Genomic DNA, 19,452 nt, shown 5'->3' on the forward strand with positions numbered 1-19,452 from the left:
GTGCGGTCCTTCCTGGGAATGGCGAGCTATTGCTCACGGTACATTGAAGATTACGCCACCCTCAGTCACCCCCTCTGGAGGCTGACCAAACAAGGCCAGACATTTGAGTGGACTCCAGAGTGCGAGCGAGCCTTTCAGGACATCAAACAGGCCGTAGGAAAAGCTGACAGTTTGGCATATTTTAGCCCGGACCGCAAGACCGAAATCACAGTGGACGCAAGCCCCGTTGGTCTAGGTGCCATCCTGGCTCAATACGATAAGGACACTGACTGGCGTCACATAGTGGCCCATGCCAGCCGAAGCCTGTCCGATACAGAGAAGGCCTACTCTCAACCCGAAAAGGAGAGTCTCGCGGAAGTGTGGGCCTGTGAGCACTTTCACGTGTTCACACATGGGAAACACTTCACCATGGTGACGGACCATCAAGCGCTCGTCACCATCTTTGGGAACCCGCGTTCCAAAATGCCACCTCGCATCGAACGCTGGGGACTACGTCTGCAAGAATACACATTCACCATTGTCCACAAACCGGGGAAGTCAGCCAACCCAGCTGACTACATGTCAAGACACCCCGAAGCCTCCCAACGTCCTGCTCCATCTGTAGCCGAGGAGTACATCCACTTCGTAGTGGACCAGGCACGGCCGCCGGCTGTTCCTTTAGAAGTCATCCAACAAGCCACCTCGCAGGATGAACTGCTACAAAGGGTGATCCAGAGGGTACAAACACATCGGTGGCGACAGGACGACACACCTGAAGAGAGTGATCCGCTGAAGCGTCAAGAGCTGCAGGCGTTCAGACACGTGAGCGAGGAACTATCCATCACAGCGGAGGGCCTGCTCCTGAGAGACCACCGGATTGTCATCCCACAACAACTGCGCCAGGGAGTCATCAATCTGGCGCATGAGAGCCACCGAGGTGTGGTTGCGACCAAGAGAGCACTTTGCGAGCGTGTCTGGTTCCCGTTTCTAGACAAAATGGTGGAACTTACCCTTAAGGACTGTCCGCAGTGCCAATTAGTAGGGCACGGTGACCCCCCAGCCCCGCTCCAAATGACACCACTACCATCGGGAGTGTGGCAGGATCTAGCCATGGATTTTTACGGCCCCATGCAGTCGGGCAAGTACGTGCTGGTGATAGTTGATGAATATTCGAGATTCCCCATTGCCAGATTTGTCCCTTCCACCGGAGCAGCTGCCACGCTCGCTGTCCTAGATGAAGTGTTCGCAGCTTGGGGAGTACCCAAAGTGCTGAAAACGGACAATGGTCCTCCGTTCAATGGGCAGGAGTTCAGTGACTTCATGAAACTGATGGATGTTCGACACCGGCGGATAACACCATTATGGCCACAGGCCAACGGCACTGTTGAGAGATTCATGGCCACTCTCAAGAAAACATTCCAGCAGGCAGTGCTTGACAGACGAGATATGCAAACAGCCCTCAATGACGTGCTCCGCTCATACCGAACGACGCCTCATGCCACCACAGGCAAATGTCCAGCGACACTCATGCTGGGGCGCCCCGTTCGGACACGGATACCCACCTGGGAAGGAGCCCTACAACCAGTGTCCCCAGATCGCATCCATCGAGAAATAGTGGCTACCGATAGGGCCCGCAAAGAAGGCATGAAAACGTATGCTGACGGCCAGAGACGAGCTCGGTCGCTCTCTTTCCGAGAAGGAGACTGTGTAGTGGTTAAGCAGGAACAATGTAAGAAAACGGATAGTAGGTTTCGAGCAGAGCCCCTGACAGTCACTCGACAGAAGGGAACCATGTTGACGGCAGAATCAGACAGTAGGCGCATCACTCGAAATGTGTCTCACTTTCAAAAATGTAGCTCGGCTCTGCAGGAAGCGCTGGAGTCGCGGCTAGAGTCACCAAGAACTGAACAGACTGTGCAGCGACGTGAAACTGCCACTGACCCGGAGGGGGGTAGTGGAGGCAACCCCACTGTGGTAGCAGAAGGCCGGCCTCTCAGACCACGAAGAACAATTCGCCAGCCCCGACGGCTAATTGAGATGTAAATATTTTGTGAGTTTTGTTCTGTTAACAAAGGGGGAGATGTACTGTTGTGCGGTCTAGCAGCGGGAAGGGCGGAGCAAGGGAGGAGCAGGGGGAAGAGGAGGCGCCAGGAAAGGAAAGGGCAGTTAGTGTAGGGACACCGAAGGAAGAGGCCGGAATAAAGAGCTCTCCAAAGAAAGTACGGTGTCCGTGATTATTGTGGGGGGGCCGCAGGGGAACACGACAGGTAGCAATGCCAAACGCTGTACTATGTGAGCTTCTCAATCACGGGCCTGATAGAGCTCTTCCTCTAACGCACGATTGTTCCAAATGTTTACATCAGATGAACAACGCCTGCCAGTATCTCCACGACATGCCAACGGTATTTGCAGGGCAAAGGCCACCATAAGTTTTGTCTTGCAAAGTTCAATTGTATAACTGAATGAGTTAAAATGTAAACAGACTAAGCGTTGCTTGCAGTAATGTGATTATTTCCAATAAAAGGAAGTTGTTTGTTTCCACCGCACATCCTCTGGAGCGTCAGGATGGGTTGCGTCACCACGCATTCCATAGGAGGGGCTGTGAGAATCAAGGGAACGGGGGGCGTGGCCTGATGATACGCGCGTCGCCTGTGGAACGTGCTCTTCATTGATGTTTACACAGAGCTTAGGCGAGAGCCAGATGGGGGGCGGTCATTGACCTTAGTAGGCGGAAAAAGGCAAGTTCGGCATTGCCCAATCAGGACTCTGTGTGGGCCGGGCCCGAAGGGGTGGGCGCGGCCTGCTGCATATGAGCGGTAGGTCGTCATCACTTATACAGTCACCCAGTTGTACAGACGCGGTACGCGTTGCTTGCTGCAAGTCTCAGCTGTTTAGGGCAGGACCCCCATTAGGAGGCGTGGCTTTGTGGCCCTGGCTTTTAAATGCAATGCATCTCCATCCTGTGGGCGTGGCTGATTTCAGAGCTGTGCCACACAGAGGGCGCGGCTACGTTTCGTAGGCGTGGCTGTTTGTATCAGGCCTGCCAAAAAAGGGCTGCGTTCTGTAGGCGTGTCTTAGTTCAGCGATTGACCGATCAGAGGCCTAGCTATCTCTGTGGGCGTGGCCACGCGAAGGCTCTGGCGCCAGAGGCGCTGGAGGCTGTCATTCGTCTGTGCTTGTCCGCCTTCAGGAGCCAGGGATCGCTGGGCCTGGGAGCGCGCGGCGCGCCTGCCTGTGGATCTGCGCTCCCCGGCTCAGGATCTCTATCTGGCGGGCGGCTCTTGCCCCGACGGACGCGTTGCTGCTGCGCCCCACACGGACCTGCTGCTCCTTCACCTCCGCCCGTGCATCATGTCGTCTTCAGAGAAAGACCGGGGTCTCTCCGGGGGGAAGGAGGACGAGAGTGAGGATGAGAGCGAAGTGCTGGAGGAGAGCCCCTGCGGCCGCTGGCAGAAGCGCAAGGAGCAGGTGAGGGGAAGGGGGCATCGCATGGACAGCTGAGGGGGCACCAGTCTGCAGGGACTGCCGAGGAGAGACGAGCATGCGGGGATGCTGAGGGGAGGGAGACCAGCCTGCAGGGACTGCTGGGATGGTACCAGCCTGATGTTGAGGGGAGGGAGACCTGCCTGCAGGGACTGTTGAGGGGAGGGAGACCAGCCTGCAGGGACTGTTGAGGGGAGGGAGACCAGCCTGCAGGGGCTGTGGAGGGGAGGGAGACCAGCCTGCAGGGGCTGTGGAGAGGAAGGAGAGACCAGCCTGCAGGGACTGCTGAGAGGAAGGAGAGACCAGCCTGCAGGGACTGCTGAGAGGAAGGAGAGACCAGCCTGCAGGGACTGCTGAGAGGAAGGAGAGACCAGCCTGCAGGGACTGCTGAGAGGAAGGAGAGACCAGCCTGCTGGGACTGCTGAGGGCAGACCAGCCTGCAGGGACTGCTGAGGTAACAGGAACCCGCAGGGATTGTTGATGCAGACACTACCCCACCGGGTGTGTAGATAGTAGAGCATAGGGGTGTCTCCAGCAGCGGCTGAGGGGTGTAGTCTGGAGCGACCGCTGATGGGAGATTAGTTTGTAAGGGCAAAGGCAGCCTACGGAGTTTAGTGGACAGGGAGCATGCATTGGCTTTAAAGGGGCGAGGGAACTTGTGTGGACAGTGACTGCTAAGACGAGAGGGAAGGGGTCGTCACAATGACTACTGAATAATGAAGCTGTGGGAAGAGGAGTTGCAGGAACTTCTGGAAGAAAGCAAATGGAGCTGCTGGGGAGATTTATGGTTAGAGCGGTAAAGGGGGATGTATAGAGGGGAGAGAGCAGGAATTGCTGATGCAGGAGATAAGGGAATGCCAACAGTAAATGTTACCTAGAAGAGGTTGCAGGAACTGCAGCTGCTAATGGCGGGACAGAAGGACGAGACCTAGAGAGGAACAGATGCAGGAATTGGTGATTCAGGACCCAAGAGATGGGCAGGTGTAAGAGGTTGCATGGACTGCTGATCCAGGAGCCAATGAATGGATAGGAGGAAGAGGTTGCATGAACTGCTGATCCAGAAGCCAATGGATGGGCACCTGGGAAGAGGTTGAATGAACAGCTGATGCAGGTTCCAATAGATGGGTAGAAGGTAGAGGTTGCATGAACTGCTGATGCAGAAGGCAAGAGGTGGGCAGGAGTAAGTGGTCTCCAGAGCCAAGGGATGGGCAGAAGTAAGAGGTCTCAGGAGCCAAGCTATGGACAAGAGTAAGAGGTTGCATGAACAGCTGATGCCGGAGTAAAGAGATGGATAGAAGGTAGAGGTTGCATGAACTGCTGATGCAGAAGGCAAGAGGTGGGCAGGAGTAAGATGCTGCATGAACTTCTGATGTAGGAAGCAAGAGTTGGGCAGAAGTAAGTGGTCTCCAGAGCCAAGGGATGGGCAGAAGTAAGAGGTCTCAGGAGCCAAGCTATGGACGGGAGTAAGAGGTTGCATGAACAGCTGATGCAGGAGTAAAGAGATGGGCAGAAGGTAGAGGTTGTAGGAACTTCTGATGCAGACACGGTCGTTGCAGGACTCTGTGTGAGGAGCCGATAGGGGAAGCTTCCTTGCAGAACCTCTCCAGGGAGCTGGGTAAGCAGCAGGTATCTTAGGGATATGGCTGGAGGGGGCTGGTGAAGTAAGTCTTTGGTGGGGTGTGTTGAGACTGCACCACGGGGTCAGGCTAGAAGCCCACAGGTGCGTTCAGAGGATATGCCACAGGGAGTGCCACAGGGAATCTAGACCACGCGCCCTGGAATCCGGTGATGGGAACATGGACTGATGCACCGATCAGAAGTAAGGAGAGAGGCTGTATGTAGCTGGTATTCCCTGCCTCATTAAGGGAATGTGACTCGTTACTAAGCAAGTCATTACATCGCGTGGCATTACAACGCGGTCGTTGCAACGACCGCATTGTTACTACGACCGCGTTGTTACTGCGCAATGCTATTACTACGCAAGTCATTACATCGACTTGCAGTAGATGGTGCGCTGACACTAGAAGTGTATATTTTCCTATTCCAACTCCAGCCTACGCAACAGTAGGGAAGGTGTTGGAATAGTAAAATATACTATTCCTAAGGTTAGCGCACCATCTACTGCAAGTTGATGTAATGACTTGCATAGTAATGGCATTGCATGGTTGCAAGACGATCATTGTAATGACCGTGTTGTATTGGCATCGCGGTGTAATCACCGCTATGTAAAGGTCGTTTCCCCATTAAGGAGGTTACGCAGGCTGCTTCTGCTGGTGGAGAAGACCAGACCAGATGCAGTGAGTTGGAGAAGCTGTAGTGCCTGTTAGGAAGCAGGGGATACATCATTAGACTGTACTATGTGGCTCCTGCATGGGCAGGGCCGGACTGGCCGTAGCAGGCACCAAGCGTTTCCCCAGTGGGCCAGAATGGTGGGGGTCGGATTTTCAGTAGTGCTGCAAAACCGGTCGCTTGTAACAAAAGCGCAGCAGCATGTCCCCCATTCTCCAACCGTGGGCGGCTAGACGTCCGGCCCTGTGCTTGGGGACGCCGTGGCTGCTATAGAGGGTACAGGCGGTGGCTGTAGTAAGACTCTAGGAAGGCTAACACAGCAGGGATGACATCGGCATACAGGGATCTGATGAAGGCTGGTTTTCCATGCATGGATAGGATGAAAACAAGGTCTTGTGCTTGACCGGTGAATGATTGAGACAGGTTCAAAGGGTTTGGCTGTAAGGTCCATTGAGATGCTTGCAGACTAGTTGGGTTGAGGGACAAAGGAGACACAGGTACAATATGTTGGGCTGGGAGCTGATAGTAACCTGTACAATATGTTTGTCCACGAAAGGATGAGGCTGATGTATAATGTGTTTGTCTGGGATATGAAGACCTGTCTCTTGGCAATAGGTTGATATTGTCCTTCGAACAATGTTTCCTGAGGTGACCGAGACCACTTTGCAAAGTTATTGACTAGAAAATAATGGAGACCTTTATATAGTGGCTTGCTTGAGAGATGAGACAGACCTTTGTTCAAGACTTATTTGAGGAAATGACAGAGACCTTTACATTTTCCCAAGGGATTATGGAGACGCCTGTACAATGTGCTTGACCATGGCATGACAGAGACTTTTGTAAAATGTTATTTCCCCAGGTATGTTGTAGCCCTTTGTACAGTTTGTTCGACCAAGAGATTACAGAAACCTCTGCACAATGTGTTTGCCCAGAAAATTACTGATACCTTTGTCCAAAGTGTTTGTCGAGAAGATTGCGGAGACCCTTGAACAGTTTGTTTGACCCAGAGATTACAGAGACCTCTCTGTACAGTGTGTGTGCCCAGAAGATTACGGAGACTCTTGAACAGTGTGTTGGTCAGGCGATGACAGAGACCTTTATACAATGTATTTTCCCAGGAGATACTGGATACCTTTGGACAATATGTGTGGCCAAAGGATCACAAAGTCACTTGTACAATGTGTTCTCCAAGAATAATTTTGTGCAGTGTATTTTCAGGGAGAATAGTGGAGGCCGCCGTGCAGTGTTTGCCATGATGTGATAGACCATTGTGCAATGTGTTTGGACGGGGTTGGTGTAAATGCTGTACAAGAGCTTTGGGATGACGGCACATTTTGTACATGTGTTGGCTTGGGTATGTGGTCCTGTGGATGATGGGCAGACCTCACCAGTTTGTTCTGCTGGCGTGTGATGGATACTCTTTCATACGGCATCAGCCATTTGGATGGCTTTGTAATGTCTCTCACAATAGAGACATTAGTGCAACATGTTTGACTGGACAATGAGGGAGACTTTTGAACAATGTGTTTGGCCGGGGGACGATGGAGATCTTTTAACAAAGTCTTTGCCCAAGAGATGATGGAGACTTTTGTCTTGTGTGTTAAATGATGGGGTGATAGAGTCCTTTTGTACAATGTGTTTGGACAGGGATGTTGAAAACGCTTGTACAATGAGTTCGGGGATGATGTTGAATTTTGTAAAATATGTAGGGTGGTATATGTTGTGCAGGGAGTGATGGGCACATTTCTACAATTTGTTCTGTCGGTGTGTGGTGAATACTCTTTAATGTTGTACTGGCTTTTGGCACAATGGAGAACTTAGTACATCATATTGCGCTGGGGTGTGGTGGAGCCTTGAGTACAGTATCTTTGGCCGGGCATGATACAGACCTTTGAATAACGTCTTAGTGTGTTGAATAAGGGACTCGTGGAGACATTTGTACAGTGTGTTTGGCCAGAGGATGATAAACACATGTGTACAAGAGACACTTCTAGATGATGTTGGCCTGAGGAGTGATGTAGACGGACACTTGTACAATATGTTGAGCTGGAAACTGATCACAAGGTGTACAATATATTTGCCAGTCTATGGCGTATACAGTTTATTTAGCCATGGTTTTATGGAAACACTAGCACAGTGAGTTTGTCCGAAAGATGCTGGACTCACTCTGATAATGTCTTTGATTGAAGGCTACTCTAGCTCCTCAGCATGTAGTCCATCCTTGGAAACATTGCCTGTCTTTTGCTGTGTTAGTTGCAGCAGTCACGTTCTGAACAAAACTGTAAACATTGTAATATTTGTAGGAAACCCCAAGGGAAGAACTGTAGTCTTATTAGTGTTGTTTGAATTTGAGATGTGTGAGGTCCCAGTGTATGCTGAAGTTAAGCAGCTTAGTGAGAACCAGGATCCAGATAAATGCCTCCAAATTGTGCAGAATTGCAGTGCAACGAGAACATCATTTACACTAAAAACAGAGAAATTATGACACACCTTGATTTTAACCTTCCTGCATTTGCTTCGTTTTGAGCCAGGTGCACTGGATCAGAAATCTGCTAAAAAGATTAAATGCTTTCCAGTCCCTCTAGCTCGTTTTAGGCATACACAGCAAAGCAAAGACCGCAACATCCAACAAAGAGATGCATTCTTTATACTACAGCAGCTGTTGTTTCTCACTTCTATAGAAGCATTAGTTTAAGATGGTATATAATGTGGGTGGTGAGAAGCCGACACATTGGCCCTTTGTAGGTAACTCTAAAAATGAGTTGTAAAGTGATATTCCCAAGGAGAGGTAAGGTGGGCCAAGGGCTGTCTCTTTGGCACCCTTGGGGCTCCGCATGGCCATGAATCCCTAATTGAATATTGCTTGATGCGAAGGGCAGTTTTCACAGTCTTGAATGTACACTTGCTGAGCTTCAGTACCAGGGTAAGGTTAAACAACTGGCAAGTCTAGTGAAATGCAACAATATTGAAATATCAAATACCCCCCCCCCCCTCCCTTTGCCAGAATAGGCAGGGAAATACCAAAGTATGCTTCTATGTTTATGGTTTTGGAGGGAATTTGAATATCCAAACCGATACAGATTGATTTGAAGACTCACGTACTTGTATACCAGATGGGCAGGAACTAAGCCATCCAAAGATGGTTGAAAGATTATCCTTCGAGGACCAAGATGGATTATTTTAATTCGATGCTACAAAGTTCTTCTTTTTATTATTACTTACTCCCCCCCCCCCCCCACACTGCCTCACCTGCAGTGCTTTCACCACAATATTTCACCCTAGAATCAAGAAACCAAACCTAAAGTGCATGCATGCCGTTCACCCCCGCCCCCCCCTCCCCTCCAAGGGAGGGCAAAGATGGATGCAACATTTTTCAAAAAGATGCTCCGAATACTGTCTCCACCTCTCCTCTGTATTGCTTTAAACATCTCTTCGTATCAAAAGTCATGTCTCTCTCAAAGATAACTGTCTTCTTTTGCTATGTTTGGTTATTTTTGGTGTGAAGTAGTTGGCATGCTTTTGTTTGTTTAGTGTAAATTTTCGCTTAAGTTCAAATCTTGTGAGATGGATCACAGGGTTCTCGACCACTCTTAATCCAGAAGGAATGAGACTAGCAGTACATTAAGAGTGGAGTTAAACCACAGTAGTTTAAAACAGCAAAAGCACCACTCCAATCTCCTAATCTCCCCCAGCCCCCAACCTTTGGCAAACTCATTAACTCAGTAAAATCAGTCCACCAGGAGGGGAACTACCTAGCAAAAATCTGATTATGTATCGAAAGACGAATTTAAATAAGAGAAGGTTCTTATTTCTTTCTTGAAAGCTGGTTGAAGAGAAGGGTAAAGCGGAGTGAAACTGTGTATGTATTCCAAACTCTGGGATGCTGCAGGTAAAAGCTGGCATAAAGTTTGTCATTTTTTAGACTATGCGAATGTCAAGACTCAGAGCTCCTAGTTACATGAGAGCATCTGGCTGCTTGCAGTATGAAGCATCATTCGTTGTCTTGGAAGGCATGTTTGGATAAATCAATAAAGCTTACATTTCCGCCATCTAGGTCTAAAAGTAGCATTGATCTCACAACAACATTCCAACTACCTACTGGAAGCACCTCTGCAAAGAGGATCAACCTGTTAATTTATTCATGCGGTTTTATATAGCTTGAACGTGGCCCACTTGCATTAGAGTGGTTCAGAGATGGAATAATGGTTTACAGATCAAAATATATCAAATGAGGAGAAAAAGAAATATAGTAATAAGGTTGCAAATAGATTACATATGTACAGACGATTGAAAAAACAAAATGTCCACCTACATACAGCAAGGTACAAAGAGCAAATAAAATAGCTTGCAGTTTCTGGAGTGCAAAATCAAAAATGAATGGCAAAATAATTGCAGGAATGAGGCTGAGAATAATTTATGTAAAACATTGGATTATTTTTTGGGGTGGTACACTACCCACCTCCATAAACATGAACAGCCCTTGTCAGGGTGAACCCTGAAAGTCACTAAAATAACATAAGCTCAAACCCCTGCTAGCTATGGCACAGAACAGCCGGGCTTAATTTAGTGCAAAGTTTTTAAAGTATTTGTGCCGTAATTATGTCAAAATGCAAAAGAATAAAAGTGTCAATCCAAAAAAGAAAAACAGATTAACATTGAATGAACAAAATGACTAAAATCCCTTAAGGGGAACCGGAGATATGATTTTTTTTTTTGTAAAAAGGGGTAGTTATGGCACCAAAAATCACAAACCGCCAATGATAGCCAATGGTCCGTTAGATTAGGACCTTGGTGCAATTTGAGTCTGTTTGCGATTTAATCGTGGGTCAGATACACCAACCAGGTTCATCCTGAACAAAGATTTTACCTTTTCACCCAGTCCTTTCAGTCCCAATACGCCATAGGCGTACACTTCCACCCCCCGACCCCCCCCCCCCCCCCCCCCTCCATAGGGCCTGACGGGAGGCACTTGGAGACTGACAGGGTCTCAGGAATAGGCCAACAAAATGGTCCATTCAGGTCCAGTTGCCACTGGTCAGCTGGGTACTTCCAGTAAAAAACCTCCTGTAGCTTGATGTATCGCTGTGGCTGGAACAGGAAGTTTGCCTTATGGAGACAAAGTCTTTGTTCTGGGAACAAAAGGGAGCAGGTCCAGTCTTTGAGGGCTCCTCTCAGGTCACAAATGGCTGGTCTAGTTCTCTTTTGATCTTCAGCAAGTCCAAGAAGTGTTCTGTGAAGTGGTTGCCTGGGGATGCCACATGTATGTGTGCCACTTGCTGGTGGGTTGGAATCAGTGCTTAGTTTGAAAGAAGTTAAGTGCCAGGAGTCCACTGCAGTTGGTCTCACCCACGGCTCCTGCTCTTCTGTCAAATGCCAGTGACAGCACTACCTACATGCTAGTTTTATCAATTTTCAAAGCATGTAATAGTTAAACATCCCACTGATTAGTTCGACTAAAAACATAGACTTGTACATGGAATGGAAAAATATACACAGATATTTCGTTAAAAAGGTCCGGTGTCGAGCACCGGCGCAAATTAGGCACTCCTGGGCACAACCTGACCAATAGGGTAAAAGTTCCTGGGGCAAACGTTTCCCACTTTGGGAATTTTTTGATGGCAAAGTCTTAGGACTAAACTTGACTGAGGGCTGTGTGTGTGGGGGGGGGGTATACTATGGTAATGCTAGTGTCCTCCCACACCTAACACTAAAAATGCAGCTTGAGGCACCCACTGCACCCACAATAAACCCAGAGACAGAAGTCTGGTCGAACCAAAGCAGAGTCTTTCAGCAACCAGACAGTAGATACACAAGACTTGTCTTGGCATCCTATTCTCTCTGCTTTCAAGTGTGCCTAAAGTTTCATATGTGAACCCAACAGACCTCTCAAGCAGAATTTTTTTGTTTGTTTTTTCCCAACAAATTTTATTAGCATTTTGTGGAAATACAAGCATCATGTAGCCGGGCCAGCCTCCTCAAATATTAGACATATAATATATCCCTTTATCAATCAAGAAAATACAATAGTATTTCCTACAATAACAATGCAAAGGGTAAGTACCAGCCCAACCGCAGGACCACATTCGCTCACAACCGCTGCTTAACCCCCACAACGGGCTTCTCCCTCCCTTATCCCCAACTCGCAACATGGTCATGCCCTGTCATAACTCGCCCTCAACAGGGGACATCAACTCTTAATCCTGTCTCAGGCAACGTGTCAGTCTGATTTAGGTGTTTAGAGTTGCTTCTTCCAGATAAGGGGGCTTTCAAGCAGGATTTGACACTGTAGTGTCAAAAAGGACGCCACGTCCGTTGTCAGATATTTTGTTACCATTTTTTAGGTCTCGCCTGACCCAGCGCATGCGCTGGTCTGGCAAGACTTATTGAGAGGGCTCCAAAAAGTGCTACCAGGCCAGCCTGGAGCTACAGTGCATGTGCGCGGGTGCGTGCGCCGCGCTTAACCGCGATTACTTTCACTTTCGCGGCCTCTTTGATGTTTGATCATGATCGCGATCACTTTCACTTTTGTGGCCACACGGCCGCTTGGCATAGCCAATAGATCTCGCTTTTGGGACCTTATAAGTATTTAGTTATGCAACTGTTGCATGGCTAAACACTTATAAGGTCCCAAAGGCGAGACCTATTGGCTATGCCAATGCTTGTTTAATATCTGTAGTGGGCTTATGCTCTACCCAGATGAGTATTTCTTTCTCGCATCATGCTATAGACTGTTTGAGTGTCATTCTGCCTCCAATTAGGTTATTACATTGCAATGCATATTGGAATATATTGCATCTAAAAACTGTGACAGTCTTCATTGTCTGTGCCATGTCCATCGACCTGCATTGAAAGGCTGTACATGTGGCTGAAGCATTCAGCGAACAGACTCAAGATATGTCATCTGAAGCTGGTCACTTTTTGCATTTATATTTCATGCGCACTTTACTGCACGAGCACCTTTGCACATTGCGCACAGAACACCTTTTTCATGTTAAGTTTTTTCTCAAGTGAAATGAACTACTTTGAGACAATATAAGATTGTATGAGATCCAATGTTTGTGGTTGCGTATGTGTATATGTGTATTACCGCCTCAGTTGGGCAGGTGGGAAGATTGTTTGTTCACTGACTCCCTTGAATTCAGATACATTATACAAATAGATCCATGTTTTAGGGAAAACGGGTTTACCCCATACTGCATTTTTATTTTTTGCAGATTTATATAGCGCGAACTCGACTCGAAGGTATTGAAGCGCTTTACATGAGCACCAGTTACGCTACACAAGGATACATTCATTTTTGGTAGGCACAGGGAGATTAAGTGATTTGCCCAGAATCACAGGTTGTTGAACCCACGCCGAGACTCGAACCGGACTCACCAGTTCTAAAGCTGGCAGCTCTGGTTGTTACGCCACAACCTCGCTCCATTTGCATTGCGCATACAAGTAATTTATGGCAGCAAGCCATTGCTCCAGGCCGATCGAATTATTTCCAAATGTTATGATAAAGGCAGTAGGTCTGATGTATTTTTTGTGAAAAGCATATGTTAAAGACACTAGGTTTTTAATGGTGTATTGTTAACACACCGCCCTAAAGCCTGACATAGGTATTTCATTACATTGACTCTCACAGGTTACCGTACTAGATAAACTCTTACGCGTTTGTTACCCCTTGTGCCAAACTTTGGGGGTAGAAAACGTGAACAGTTTGTTCCTCTTTTGATGAGCTCTATAGATTTCTGCCAAATGCAACTTTGTATATATTTGTATTGTTATGGCTGGATGCTTGAAGCTATTACAACTGTATACAAAGTTGCATTTGGCGATTGGTTATAGTGCTACGCCAGTGATAAAGGCTATAGGCCAGACTGGTTCTTTTAGGAAAAGTTATGTATGAAGCCATAGGCCTGAACTATTTGTTCTGGAAAGTTACAACAAAGGCCCTATGGCTGGCGTGTTAAAGCCAATAGTTTTTTGGGTGGATTGAGATTACACTCATATTTTGTGCACAATACCATTCCAAGATGACCACCCACTGCTCTGTTTATTTTTTTGTACTTATTTTTGTTCTTTAAAAATGATCTTGCATATGCGTGTTGACTCTGTGTGCTTGTTGTTGTGGCCATGTGATTGGATTCATGCAAAAATAAGTCAGTGAGTGGGTAGACGGATGCACAAATGCAAGGATGAATGATACAGTGCATGCATGCTAAAATACGAAGCGCCTAAAGTCCTAGTGACTGGAGAGGTATTTCGCGTATGAGCCAGGCCCATTGGCATTGCCAGGGTTGTTTATTACATATATTATTTATTTATAAAACCAAGAACTTTCTCACACTCCCTTGTAAACACCTACTGGGTGTCACAAGTGCACACATCAGCTGCTCGTGAAACTGTTGTTTTGGCTCCGCCCACAAACCCTGGCGACCATTCACCCGTTCAGCGTGCCCTCTGAGGCCAAGAAGGCGGGGCTGGGCACGGTGCGGGCCGATAAGGAGCCGGCTGTGTCTGCCGCCCAAGAGGGCGCTCTGTTTGTAGTGTAAACGGAGAGGCGCTTGAAGGAGCTGAGTGGAAATGTTTAAGCCAACTATCCGAGGAAGTGAGTGGAGGAGGGGTAGAGCAAGGAGTACGGAGTGGAGGAGGGGGACAGCTGAGACGTATTGTGTACAGGCTTTAATTGATGTTGTAATCTCCATTGTATTGTATGTTGGAGCAGAGTTTATACAGGTCTTCAAACTCCTGTCAAAGCTAAAGCGCTTTACTTAGCGCTCTTTTGGAATTGTGTTGTTGAAAAGATGTTTTATATAGTATGACTTGTGTGCTAGGTGTTAGCTGATGGTCACGAGGTCTGAAGACGTGTAAGAAAAAAATAGAATTTGGCGATATTCGAAATAATCCAAGGGATTTGACAGTATGTCAAAAAGTCCTGTTTTATACATGTGATTTATTTTTTTTTCTCTCGCATGCAGTTTAAAAATACGCACTGTTCCAACGCCTAAAAATTGCGCATTTAACGAAAAGCGATCACACTTCAATATAGTCTTGTGTCCGCTTGTACATGTATAATATTTAGGTGACCTGATGACTCAGTCTCGCCAGGCACACCCGCGTTGGGCGTTTCTTTAATAACCTCATGCATTCTGGGAGTTGTAGTTTTCGTTCATTTCAACGAACCCAATCGTGCCAACTCTGCTGAAAACGTTTTGTGAAAGGTAACCGTAAGACTGGAAAATAGTGTCCTTGAAGATATCAAGTTGTCTGATAACCATAACATATGCCATATGTGTTTAATAACTTACTCCTTCTCAAGGTGGAAGTGAGTGGATGGAAGTAGTTGGAGTACAGTTCAACCATCATATGTCACCTCTTTGAAAATGTTAAATATGAGTGCCCAAAGCCTTCTCCTTTCCAGAATGTCAAAAGGGCAAGGTTTGTTTTAGTTTTTTTTTAATGATGTTAGATTTACCTTTTTAGGACAGACGCCTACTTTTGGATTGCAGATACACTATGAACCTGAAAACGGGCATCAGAATGGCATGGTATAAGCCCGCACTCAATCAGTCAATTCAATTTATTGTCATAAGTTAATAAAAACCGCCACAATAATACAAGATAATAAAACTATTGTAAAATATACTTCAAAGTTACTTTTCTAGTTGTTAGTTTTCTAAGAGTTCACTTTATTTCAACTATATAAAATGTAAATTACTATCCTTTCAATAACCATATAAATTATGCTGTAGTGCTATTAAGTTGCATTTGTGTTGCACTAAATCTGCTGTATCAATTTTAGGGTGCCAATTTATATACATATGTCGTTATAACATTGGTCCTAAAGTGCAATATAATAAAGATCACTTACAGAACTAAAACCATTTAACAACTCTGGTGTTAATGTTGCATTATTCTTCAAATAAAATAGTTATTGACTCTCAGCTAAATTATTGTTAAAGTGTCATTGTGTGTGAACATAAGTTGGATTTTTGTTTCTGTTTATGCAAAGTCATGGAGTCCCTGGTTTTTAGGTCGAGCATTCGAGACCTCTTGTATATACTTTAGTATATACTTATATGTGTATGTACTTTGTGGGCTCTCGAGATCAGCCCTAGGACTTGTCTGCTTCCGCTTAGTGACTTTTTTTCTGTTCAACTGCCTCTATTTAACTTTCTTGATAGAAAACGGCCAGCAGAGGTCAGTAAAATATCAGAATCACATTTAGTATTCTCTAGATTCCAGTCCATAGAAATTGTCTTCCACGAGCACCAGTAGACAATATTATTTTCAAATCTTATATTTTCAGTGATATGACCACCGAAGGCCCTGATTTTGTATTAAAAACCGAGCTTTGGACTGTACCAATTCCCGCTGAAAGGCAATATTTCTCTCCATGTGTTCCCATACCTGGTGTGTCATGCAGTTTGGTGCTTACTTTCCCTCCATGTTAAAGGACCGTAGATGTTCCAGCATCCACGCTAATGTGATGCATAGCTAAATACATATAAGGTCCCAAAGCCGAGACCGATTGCTTTGCAAATGCTTGTTAAAAGAATCCTATTGCTATGCTAAACAGTTCTCTGATCGCTGTACTAACTCACTCTCTGGTGCTGGCGCTCTGCCCTTGAAGATCTGTTTGAGTAACTTTTCATGTGATTGCAAGAATTTAAAGAATTTACAATTTATCTGAGGGTCTGTAGTGTCTAGCAGGGCACAAGTCCTAAAAAAAGAAGTGGGGGGACGCTCCAAGTTAGGTGGTGTCACCGGAAGTGACCTCACAGCCGGAAGTGACGTCACGAGATGGAGTCCCCACTAATTAACAAAGGTTAGAAGGCGATGGGGGCAGGTTCAAAGGGCAAAGGAGAATGTTTACGTTGGAATTAGTCACCGTATTGACACTCAAAGGAGCGGGGAAATTAAAGATGCGCTTGTTCAGTGCGTATTTATTGCCCACAGTAAATTTGCCGGTCTCCGTCTGAAATGCATAAACACATACTGACCTTTTCTAATATACGGCCACGAGCGCCCGTCTGTCATACTGAACGGCTCCATCAACGTGAAACAACTTAAAGAGCTCTGTTCGCCCTCTCTCGACAATAGAAGGTGGGGTTTGGTGAGTGCTGAGCGCGCGCGCAGGTGCAGGCTCGGGTACCGGCTCCATCTTTTGGGCAGGGTGGACGGCGTCCACCCGGTAAAAACCCGGTAAAATAAGTGGGGGGACGCCGTCCACCCGCGTGGTACCCCCGACTCGAGCCCTGGTGTCTAGGCTCCTCCCCATTGCCATTCGGCAAGAATGAGTCCCCCTCTCGTTGAAGATGTAGTTACGCAGTGAGAGGTGCGCTTTCTTTAATGTGGAACGTATGCAGATCAAATGCATCAAATCCTCCTTGAAGGCACCACATAGCCCGCATATTTTAGGTCCTTTGTATCTCCAAGATGGTTGGTCCGCTAAGGACAGCAGTACTCCTAGACGAATAGACAGTAACTTTTTCTTTAGGTACACGGGATAGGTTGAAGAAAGGTAGTTGTAAAGTGATTAATGTTTGTATTGTCATCCAGGCATGTGACCGCCGAGAAAATATGTTTTTTCATCCGTAAGGGAATGAAATTTTGCTGTTTTGTTAATTGCATGGCAAAAGGTTGCGTGTGACAAATTTAGATTTCATAAGTCAGCTGTGTTGTTTTTTTTCCCCAGTGACGACAGTAAATACTTGTTGTAGCTAGAATTTGCGTTGTTCATCGGGGACTGCCATAGAGCCCTGACTAGAGGGCTAGACAGATTGTTTCGAATTTTGTGTTGATGATTGCTAGTAATGGCTGAAAAGAGGGTCCATCCAGTTCTTTCGCAAGTGCCCTAAAGGCGTGTTTTAAGGCATTGTTTTTTCTGACCATGTACTGCTTGTGTGTCTGAAAGCTGAAATTCTTATCAAAGTATGTGCCTAAATATTTGTAATTGTTCACCTCTTCAATACTAGCATTTCCTAGTTTGAGTTTGAGTGGAGCACTAGATCTATTCCTTACTGACATTGTTTTTGTTTTAGTTATGTTAATTTCCAATTTGTTGGTCTTTGTAAATACAGCAACTTCTTCAATTGATCTTTGAAGTCACTCTTGTGTGGCTCAGCAATACAATATCGTCTGCGTATGAAAGGTGTGATATGGTCAATGGTGCTAATCTCAGAGATTCGGAATTTACCTGATTCAGCTGGTGGGACTGATCGGCCATAAAAAGGCCAAACACGTGTGGAGCAAGAATACACCCTTGCTTAAGGCCCATGGCTGGGGGTATTTTCCTGGGCAATCTTGTACCATCCGCCACCATGATTTGGATCCACGTGTCCGTCAGTATATAATGATTCATTAGCTCTTAAAAAAATTCTTGAATGATCCATTGTCCTAATTTCACCCACAGGAGGGTTTGGTTGACTTGATCGAAAGCTGCTTTTAAGTCTATACAGCAGAATTGCAGTTTTTCTTCGGACGTTTGCACTTCTCTGCAATTGTTGTTACTGTTAGCTTGTTGATGGTTGTTCTGTACCCTTTCTGGGAACCCGTCTGTTGTGGTGGAATCATGTTTTTGGTATTAGACCAATAAATTAAATCTTCCAGCACTAGCGATGCATAATACTTGGCTTCCGAATCGATGAGCGCCAATAACCCGTAGTTCGCTGGGTTTGTTCGAACACCCCCCTTGAAGATTGGGTTTATTATCAACCCCCTCCAGTAGTTTGGACTATACCCATCTGTTCCACCTCTTTATAGAATGACGTTATCGTGTTGGTCCAATATTTTGGATCTAGCTTGTATATAGCTGGCGGAATGCCGTTTGGGCCTGGAGCACCCTCACTCCTGCCAGCCTTAATTACTTTTTCCACTCTTAGCGGTGTATATTGTACGTATTCTGAATGGGGTGAACTGTCACATAGGGGCAATATTGCAGAATTATTAATACTTTCTGACTCGATTGTTTTATTAAACTCTGACTGCCCAGGATAGTGCTTTGGCGCGTGCATAGTGGTGTGAAGCGCTATACGAATGTTACAGCACAGCGCACTGGACATAACTGGAGGACCTCACGGGGCAGCACGTGCTGCACCATTCAAACTCAGGCGCTCGGGAAGAGAAGTGATGGGACATTGTTTTTCCTATGTTAGTATCTGCTGCACCCACTGTTCTGGGAAACAGTTTTTTTAGCATGTTATTTTCATTCACCAAGCAAGATTATTGTTTGCCCATTAGCAAGACCTTCCTGCGTCAATCTGAAATGCTATCTCTTCCCTTTCACCCACTGGGCTGTTTAACCCTCAAGACGAAAGCAGAACAAATTGACGAAACTTTATTTTGCATTTCATAAGTCTGTTAAGTGGTCTATGACATATCAGCCATTCCTTGGATTTCAGCCAACAGTTGCATTGTCTGGTTTTGAGTTTTGCCATAACACTTTCTTTGTTTCAAAGCCCCAGAATACACAGTGATGTTGGCTAAAATGCCAGAAATGGTGGAAGGGGTTGTACATGACATGGAGCGGCTTGTCAGGAATGTTTTGAAATGTTGCAAAGTCATCTAGTCCGTTTCAAAATCTGCTTCACACATTAAGCCAAAACTAAACTCTTCTGCTATTTTGTGAGGCTTCACTTTTCAAATCGCCCCATGCATTAAAACAAGCACTGGCAATACCAATTTTTTTTTTTTTTGTGAGGTGGTAAGTTT

At 46.3% G+C, this 19,452-nt stretch overlaps 1 protein-coding gene across 3 annotated transcripts in view; it reads left to right on the plus strand.

Annotated features, from left to right (window-relative positions):
* Nucleotides 1-2,816: 2,816 nt before the first annotated feature.
* NRBP2 (nuclear receptor binding protein 2) overlaps nt 2,817-19,452 on the plus strand; it is a 345,299-nt gene continuing 328,663 nt past the window's right edge. Inside the window, exon 1 of one of the 3 annotated variants that reach the window (XM_085604600.1) lies at nt 2,817-3,447. In XM_085604600.1, coding sequence (XP_085460726.1) covers nt 3,331-3,447 — 117 coding nt within the window. In that variant the 5' untranslated portion in view covers nt 2,817-3,330. The remainder of the gene's footprint in view (nt 3,448-19,452) is intronic. The other 2 variants (XM_085604601.1, XM_085604602.1) reach the window with 2 other exon arrangements.

The sequence above is a fragment of the Triturus cristatus genome, chromosome 5_1, assembly GCF_964204655.1.
Source record: "Triturus cristatus chromosome 5_1, aTriCri1.1, whole genome shotgun sequence".
Taxonomy (NCBI): Eukaryota; Metazoa; Chordata; class Amphibia; order Caudata; family Salamandridae; genus Triturus; species Triturus cristatus.